The following is a 9686-nucleotide window of genomic DNA, read 5'->3' as shown; positions in this document are numbered from 1 at the left end:
ATTAAATTTCTTATTAAACCCTATTAATATTAGATAATGAGTAGTTGACAATAAAATAATCACCCTGTATTCTGTAGTAGAAGCATAGACACGACAAGGTTAACTTGGGGCACAAATGTTGCTTCGTTCTATTATCGCTAATACTATTTGACATTATAGATTATTATTTATGGGTATACTTAAAACCCGGATCGAAATTCGAGTGTCAACACAACATTTAGGTTTATTAAATTAAATATTAGGTTTAAAAAAATGTATACTTCCAACGTTATCAATGATTTTTTGTATTAGTCTTAAAATGAGTCACTGTTTTATTATAATTCATAATTTTTTTCAACACTTTCAAATTACTGATTTTCTTAATTTATTTATTAATAAAAAAATAAACTAATGGGATGAAAATAATTAATTACACTTCATTGTAAAACCAATATCTTCTCAACTCAGTGTCGAAGCTTATACATATTTATACACACAATTTCCAAGGATAAAAAATCAGCTGAATTTTGACTAGCTGGAAAGTAATAAAAAATTGATAAATAGAAAGCACTTTCAAGAAAACCTTAAATGTGTACTAAATGCAAAAGCTGTTTTCACAAGATTTGCTAAAGCGAACGGAATCTCTGTTATTTTACTTGTATATTTTGATAAAATAAGTAATCTAGAAAAAAAAATGGCTCCTTTATTTCCAGATGAGAAACCGTCCAGCGAAATGATCCATTACACTTACTGGCAAATGAATAACAACCCGTCTCTGACAGCGAATGCGTAATGCAGAGAAAAATTTGTATTTAAAATATAAAACACAATCCACCAGTCTTATATTTACTTACGTAATGTTTATATTATTATTATTATTATAATGGTAAAAATGTATACAACACAATATGTACAATTGCACATTTATAATTATGATGGGAGTTATTTTCGAGACTAATCCTTTAGTCTTGTTTACTATTTTTCTTCAATCCCAGATAATATCCTGTAATAAAAAATTTATAAAATGTCAACTTTTTATTAGGTTAATTCAAAACACAGAAATATTTGCGTTTCGAATTAACGAGAGTACTTGCCAGTATGGAATCCGGTCATATAGTATGACATCAACATTGCAGTTAACGCTTCTCTTTCGTTTTTCGGTAAGTTATCTAAGAAATCTGGTGGCGGCGGCGGAGGCGGAATGAAGGTCTCATTGTTCTTAATAAAAATACAAAAACAATATTAATACCACAGTCGAACAGTATATTTTCTTATAAAATATATTTTATTTACCTCATAATGGTGGTGTTTGTCATTGGCTTGAACGTTTTGGTACTTCAAATCACTCTAAAAAAAAAAAAAAATAATAATAATTTTAAATTAACATGAACAAAATATATTGTACAATAATGTTGTATGTTTTGTCAAGAAAAATCACGTTAGATTTAACTTTAATGTAACACATGTTTTCGTTAACAATTACCTTATTGTGAACTTATATTTTTAGTTTTTTGAACGAATTAACAACTATTTAATTAATTATTCTCTAAGAAAAAAAATATTTTTTCTAAAATTAAGACATATTTGGAATTTGGTTTTTTCCCATTTGAAAAAAAAAAATTAAATAAATGAAATTTGAACTAATAATATGAAAAAAAATTATAAGTGTCATCCCTGGGGGTTAAGAGTATTTATAAGTAAAATAATAATTATTTATTAAATTTATTTGTACTTTATTTTTTTTTAATTTCTTTATTTAGCTTTCTGTAAAAACTTTTGCGGTTTTCATAAAGTTAATATAAATCATTATCGTACTCAGCTTAGATTCATATTTTTAATATAGTATATATGATGTGGAATTAAATTAAATCAATTTATTCGATTCATCATAAACTTACTTTTTTTTTTAATTTTCCTTTCTTTGGTTTGTCGTCCTAGAATAAAAATAAATTGGTTAGCATTTTATTGGAAAAATGTATAAAAGGGTTTTTTGAACAAAAAGGCAATTTCATAATACACGTATATATATTTTTCTCCTTCCCTTTCATTCCAACTATTTGGTATAATGATGATATTTATGTATATAAATTAAAAAACACATGTATATTTATTTTATCTATCATATGTACATAACCATGGTTGGCTACGTATTCTTGATTATGTCTCCAACAGTGACAGTGTACTATTTGTAACGGCCATGATTGGTTATTGTCCTGATGGTACAGTCGGGTGTACTTACACTGCACACGGGTAAATTGGAGGACTCGTGATCCGAGTTAGAAATCAAAACCATACATAGTAATATAGATTATATAGTTACTCGACAATCGAACATACAAATATCTATCAAATACCTTATCGTTGAGACTTAATTCGGAAAAAGAATCGATCGGCTGTAGTTTGGCTTTGGCTTTTTTTTTCACTTTTTCATACTGTCTATTGTAGTCATCTATGAGCTCGGAATCGTCGACTTCACCAGTCTGAAATAAAAAATAAAAACACCAAATTAGGTAAAACGTAAGGTGAGTAAAATGCGTAAACGTGTGTAATCCTTAAAACTAATCGATTTGTTCTTACGGAATTTCTGTTGAACAATAAGACCGTCGGTTTTTCGGACATGACTATTAATAAATATTATATTATTAAAAATGTTCAACTATAGGTATTTATTTATTACACTCTTGGGTTATAATAATTATTTTAACATCTCGTCGTTCAATAGCCGGGATCAAAATATACGAATATCTGACCAATCGCATATATTATCCTTATTGAAATATTATTGTTTATTTATTAAAATTTAAAATTTATACTATTTTTATGACCGGTAAATATTACACTCTAGTCGAGACGAGACCGAAGACACCTTTAAGACAAAAGATAACAGTTGCAGCGCGGCGGCGGAGACTGATAACAATTAACACGGAGAAGATATGTTATCACACAAAAACGCGACGGCCATCTTCTTAGGGCTACACCACTATATAATGTTATATTACCCAAAGCTGAGATGTTCATGAAATCAGATCTATACCTAAATACGATGTAAATTCGATTCGCAAAGACTAGATTTTAAATCATCAAACTTATATTGCATATATTTGCACATTCGACATTATTGCCTATAATGATTATTTTTAGATTTGTCAGCAAATTTGTAAGTATAATTATGGTCATTATATTCATTAACACCCGAGCTCTAGATATCGACACATATTATTGCCATAATACCGAATAGGTCTTCACAAAATGGTCGTCACTTTTTTTTTTCTTTGTTTACACCCTTTCGCTTTTTTTTTATCTATAATTCTACGGTCGTTACCGTCGTTACCGCGGTTACCGCGGTACGATTACCGCCCGGTCCGCGGCGCGGCGGGCCGGCCGTGATAATATCGACATTGTCCATTGGTTCCCAAAACGTACGGGCGGGCAAACGACAGCTGTTTTGTTTGAGAACCAATTGGTAATGCGCGGATGACGTCAAACTGGGCGCTCGGTAGCGTTATCTTTGGCCGTCCAATCAAACGTGGATATCACACCAGCAGCAGCAGCAGCCAGTAGCTCGCGGATACACTGCACTCCATAGTCATAACTCACGTCCGTACCCTGTGGAACTGCAGCAGCTGTACACGGTTGCGCCGAATCGACTTGGAGTCAACAGGACGGACTCGTTTGCGCCAAACTCGGTTTGCCCCGACAACAAAAGCACCGCGTTTTGGCCAGTAAGTTTCCAAAGAACAACCACCGTCGGTTGCAGTACTCGTTTGTGAGTTACACTCGGGGCGCGTCCAACGTTGAAGAAATGATTCGAGGGCAGATATTCGACGTTGGCCCAAGGTACACGAGTCTTTCTTACATAGGAGAAGGAGCCTACGGAATGGTCGTGTGAGTATAACGGACCTTAGCGTTTGTCTAATTAACGTATTATCATCATCATCGTTGTAGTCGGTGCGGGCCAAACGTCTGCCGCGACAAAGTGTCGAAACAAACGAGCGCTCTTGGTTGCTCTGTCGCCCGGGACGACGACGTAGTAACACGGACATGTCTTGGCAGTATTTTTCTCGTTTCGTAACAAAGCGACGTACATTTCATTTTCAGTAGTTTCGGACGATGACGAGAGTATCGCTAACAAAGCGTATAAATTCTGTCCGTCATCGATAATCTATGTATCTGGGCATTTTGCAGCTTCAGCATTTTTGCGTTTTCGATTCTTGTCCTTTAGATTGGAATACTGCAAACTTTACATGGACAAACTAAACTACGTAGTGATGATAAATCGTTCAAACTCTCGCGTTCGACATTTCAAAAACGTTATGATCTGTAATGAACTATATAATTACCTAGATACAGTTTGGTTGTACGTAAAAATCAAGATGTCGCAAAATTGATGTAAAAAAATGTGTGTATCCAGCCAAAAATAATTTCCACGTTAAAATTTACTTCTTTTATGCAAACCGTTTTAAAATAAATCTTAAAAACTATTACAATAATATTGCAAAAAAAATTTGCTGTGTAGGAACGCTAACGTTATTCTATTAAGACTAATTTATAACTTATATGTCTTGTGTTTGTCAAAATAATTATTTAAAAAAATTAATTAAATTATATTTTGAGGTTTTTTAAAAGAAATGGCATTTTTTTTTGTGTTCTTAGAAGATATTTTATTGAAGGAATCTTTGCATGTATTTTAATTACTAATCTATTCAATTAAAACTAATAAAAACACTTTTGAGTAATATTTTTAGTACAAATATTTTTACATAAATTAGTCAAATTATAATTTCGCTCTATCTGTTGTAATACTTATAAAATATAGATTTATCTCTGCCAAATATTTATTACGATGATAATGATTTTAATATTCTTTCACTAATAATTATTAAACTAAAAATAAAAACAGAAAACATTATACTATCTGGAGAGGTACAATTTAATTAAAGTTCAAATGTTACATACGATAATATAATGTCTTACTTTGTTTATGACTGACATTAAATTTTATGCATTTAACAGAAGACCTTTACGGTCTTTTTATTAAGAGATTTGATTTACGCCCAACATTTTGTAGAATTAAAAACTAAAACTTAAGTAATTAGTATATTATGTTATTAGTAATAATGACGAACTGTCAGACTTGTGTCATAGCGTCTTTTTTTTTTATAAATATTTTTTGTTTTATTTACTATCTTTCTTCAATTAGTTTATATTTCATTATCATTTATAAACGCTTCTGTTTAGCGCTTGTGGTTTAGTGAAAATTAAAAACCGATATTGTGCCTAAAAGATTTTTTTTTAAAGTTATTATGATCATAGAATAGGATAATTTGAAAAATGTATCAAAAAGGAAGCTATTACAGATATCGTTAAAAACCCTTTGCGTACAATATAACTTGACTATCTTAAACATTTAAAAACTTTTCGACCATGAGAATCAAAAAATAGTCCTGATAAAAAAATCGCTAGTTTTACACCTTAAATTATGAGGTTAAATTCATAAATGCATAATTTAAATAACAATTAAATACCTATTAGAAGTATTAAATAATTATTTTAAAAAAGAAATATGGTAGGTAATAGAATTAATTTAATAGGAACATAACTTTAACTGGTTTGTTTTTATCTACTATTTATTTCAAAAAATATATTTGCAACGACCATTAACCCTATTGTTCTTTAGGTAGTACAAAGACACCATTTTAAATTTTACTATTGCCTTACTCGTTTAATATTGTACATTTAAGAACGAGGTAGTGTTATAAATTATTTAGGCTAAACGTTTTTTGTCATTTTATAGAAGAAGAATAAAAATATTAAAACATTTTTTTTCAGTATGAAATTTATATAATTAACATTGTAAATAATGTGATTGCAGGTCGGCTTATGATAACGAAACTAAATGTAAAGTAGCTATAAAAAAAATATCGCCATTCGAACATCAGACTTATTGCCAGCGGACATTACGTGAAATAAAAATATTAACTAGATTCAAACACGAAAACGTAAGAAAAAAAATATGATTATAAATAAGATGATAAAAGAAAGAAAAAAAAATATATATATATTTATTGACTAACTATTGTATATAATAATTAATTGTCGTTTATAGATAATCGATATAAGAAATATATTGCGAGCTGAAACAATTGAACAAATGAAAGACGTGTACATTGTTCAATGCTTGATGGAGACTGACTTGTATAAGTTGTTAAAAACTCAGGTTCGTCTCGTCGAAAGTCCATTATTACTTGGATTGTACACTTTATTATTAGACGACTGTTAGATAGATTAGATTAATTTCAATATTCTTCAAAAAATTAATATCCTTCATTCTTAATGCTACATTTTCAGAGACTGAGTAACGATCACATTTGTTATTTCCTTTACCAAATACTACGAGGGCTGAAGTATATACACTCGGCAAACGTTTTACATCGCGATCTCAAACCTAGTAATTTGCTTCTCAACACTACGTGTGATCTCAAAGTACGTAAACCATAATGCGTTTAAATAATAATAGATATTGTTGCTAAATTATCCTGTATTATGACTAAATTGTTTTATTTAAAGAGCTTGAAACCGACCTATATTATTTGAACATTTAAAAAAAAATAATTTTATTAGATTTGTGCGGACAATTTTTTGTGATAAAGTAATAACGATAAACGTTAATAATAAAATAAACATCATAGATCCTTTCTCTAATTATTGTTTCGATTTACAATACCGTTAAGTATTTTTTTTTTTTATCATTTTCGATTGTGTAAAGACGTAAACGGTTTCGAGCGCTACAATTTGAATTAATTATTTTTTTTCCAGTGATAAATAATCAAAATTTTTAAATTCCTAGATTTGTGATTTTGGTTTGGCAAGAGTTGCAGATCCCGATCACGATCATACAGGATTTCTTACTGAATATGTCGCCACAAGATGGTACCGTGCCCCAGAAATAATGTTGAACTCTAAAGTGTGTATTTACTATTTTTTTTTTACGTGACTCTACGAACGTTGTAGTTTGAATATGTTAATTTAACGTATTTTCGTTGTCCAATTAAAAAGGGATACACAAAATCCATTGACATGTGGTCAGTCGGCTGTATCTTGGCCGAAATGTTGTCCAACAGACCCATATTTCCCGGCAAGCATTATTTGGATCAGCTGAACCACATATTAGGAATACTCGGTTCTCCGACGGCCGTGGATTTATTGTGCATTATAAACGATAAAGTATGACACACATTTGCCGAAAACAATTTTGAAATCGCTCACTTAATTAATAATTTTTTCCGCCGAAAAACAGGCCCGAAGTTACTTACAGTCGTTGCCGTTCAAACCGAAAATAGCGTTTTCCCAACTTTATCCGACGGCCGATCCCAAAGCTTTGGACCTGTTGGACAAGATGTTGACCTTCAATCCGCACAACAGAATCACCGTAGAAGAAGCGTTAGCGCATCCGTATCTCGAACAGTATTACGATCCTGCCGATGAGGTAACGTTTTTTTAAAAACGGCCATTTTCAATAATTTTGTAAATTTTCATATAAAAAGATTATTTTTTTTTTTGCCGTTAAAACTAAACGTACTGGTCAATTTGATTTTTATTTTAGCCAGTCGCAGAGGAACCTTTTAGATTTGTCACCGAACTGGACGACCTACCCAGAGAGACGCTAAAACAGATGATATTCGCCGAAACTGTTAACTTCAAACAAAACTTGTAAGACCGGTTTTGGGTATTACGCATTTACGATTCCTTACTATGCTTTAAAACTTACTTTACAAAACTGCAAGCTATATATACAATTGTGTAATTTGATAATTTATAAATCCATTTTCTTGCTTGTCTATATAGTTCTTCATATTTATATTATATTATAATACATTATTATTATTATAATTAAAAAATATTATCCATCTTAGTATTAAGACGTACGACTTGTAGTTAAATTCTATGTATTATTATTATTATTATTAGTTATTGCCGATGAAATATCCGATTTTATTGTTCCATTTGGAGACCGATTTGTCAATCTATCTGAACGTTGACGATATACGTCTGTTCTTATAATAATAATAATAATAATAATAATAATAATAGTTTATTATTTCTTTTCGTGTGACAATATATATTATATTCGAGTTACGCAGATTTAAATGTTATTAACGTGATCGTTTAAAATAAATCGCCGTACGTACGACCTTAAAAATTCGATTAGTTAGGTGTTGTGTTAGACGCTACTAGAAAATAGTGTTAATTTTTTTTTTCCGCATCCGGCCATTTCTACGTCTCTTTCTATTATCTGTGATAACATCCATCGTACTTATTCGGATTTTTTTATTTTTTATTTAATAGTTTATATAGATATGTTGTGTAGAGAAATGTAACCGATTCAGACATCACAGGATACGTTTTTTTATTTAATTGCGTATGAATAAAAAAAAAAAAAAATACATTAAAGAAAAAAAACAATTGGTAAAAATAAATATGTTTTTTTTTATTGTATTTCGAGTACTTTGTTCAAAACATAAATAATATACACTTATAAGAAATAATTTTCCTTAATTAAAATTGTACGTCGTGTAAGGCGTTTATAATATCTTATATTTTTTTTAATAATTCGATTGAGTGATAACTGATTGCGTTCCTTTGAAATCCATTTATACATACATTTTGTCGACATAATATTATTATATTATATAGAAATAACATACTTGTAAATATTTATTAATATAATATATTATATATATATATATATATATTTTTTTTTTTCGTTTTGTTTATAATTACAACGTTGTGCTAAAAGTATATATATAAGAGAATTTTTAAATATATAAACCAAGTATATAGTATTTATGACGTACCGTAATATTTAATAATTATTTATAATATACTTTAATTGACTTTTAATACTTTTTGCTCATATTGTAAACCATATTTGATATATATATATTTTAATGTGCGTAATTTTTTTATTTTACATTACATATTTCCATATATTGTCTGTATTCGATATTTTAAATTTAAATTTTAAATATTATATTATAAATTTATGTATCATAATGTAAACCCAATATGTTTATTACACTTTTTGAGATAATATTATATATTATTTTCTCTTATCTAATCACTGTCGTAATAATTTTAAACGTCGATCGAACGAAAAGTCGTGTCTATAAGTTTTCGTAGAGTTCATTTAAATGTATTGCCCTTTTACAATACAAGAAGTAACAACAGGTGTTACACTTTATATATTATTATGATTTTAAAATAGAAATATTTTTATATTTCAAAAAGTTTAATAATTAAACCGTAGTGTAGTTGTTTTGAAACGTGTATTTGCAACGGTAAATTGCGTACAATATTATTCGTATAAACGATCTTCCATTTGCACATGTTTCGTATGTCTTATTTGAATTAGCGTTTTTTACATTTTGTGTCGATTATTAAAAAAGTACCCGTTTCTAATATAATCCGATATGTCGGTCGCACGTTGTTAAGAGAGTACAAATAAATAAACGAGTTAAGAGTTAAGAGTAGTTAAGATTAACGAGAAATATATCGATATATATTGTAATATTCATCGTAATGTTTGAAATTATGAAAGTACGCATTTTGAATTGAAATTTTATTTTTAATATATTATGTCATACGTGTAAAGTGTTCGATAACGAATCATTTGAATCAAATACTTTATAAAATTGTAAATCTTGTTA

At 29.2% G+C, this 9686-nt stretch overlaps 2 protein-coding genes across 2 annotated transcripts; one reads left to right on the top strand and one right to left on the bottom strand.

The window, feature by feature from the left end:
- Positions 1-819: 819 nt before the first annotated feature.
- On the bottom strand, positions 820-2835 carry LOC126844066 (uncharacterized). Its single transcript, XM_050581922.1, has 6 exons — positions 2557-2835; positions 2334-2459; positions 1878-1913; positions 1273-1326; positions 1074-1197; positions 820-982 (listed from the first exon to the last, which is right to left on the bottom strand). Exons 1-6 carry the CDS (start codon positions 2596-2598, stop codon positions 942-944), a joined length of 423 nt encoding a protein of 140 aa, XP_050437879.1. The 5' UTR covers positions 2599-2835; the 3' UTR covers positions 820-941.
- On the top strand, positions 2800-7928 carry LOC126844068 (mitogen-activated protein kinase 1-like). Its single transcript, XM_050581923.1, has 9 exons — positions 2800-2806; positions 3600-3864; positions 5852-5978; positions 6086-6196; positions 6328-6462; positions 6827-6943; positions 7036-7203; positions 7277-7465; positions 7583-7928. The coding sequence occupies exons 1-9, from the start codon at positions 2800-2802 to the stop codon at positions 7691-7693; spliced, it is 1230 nt and encodes a 409-aa protein (XP_050437880.1). The 3' UTR covers positions 7694-7928.
- Positions 7929-9686: the final 1758 nt, after the last annotated feature.

This window comes from Adelges cooleyi, unplaced genomic scaffold (genome assembly GCF_023614345.1).
Source record: "Adelges cooleyi isolate 19-005CV unplaced genomic scaffold, UGA_ACOO_1.1 ACOO_flye_CR_arks_rails_tigmint_CR_PRNA_61, whole genome shotgun sequence".
NCBI lineage: Eukaryota > Metazoa > Arthropoda > Insecta > Hemiptera > Adelgidae > Adelges > Adelges cooleyi.
This window is presented reverse-complemented; position numbering and strand designations above follow the sequence as displayed.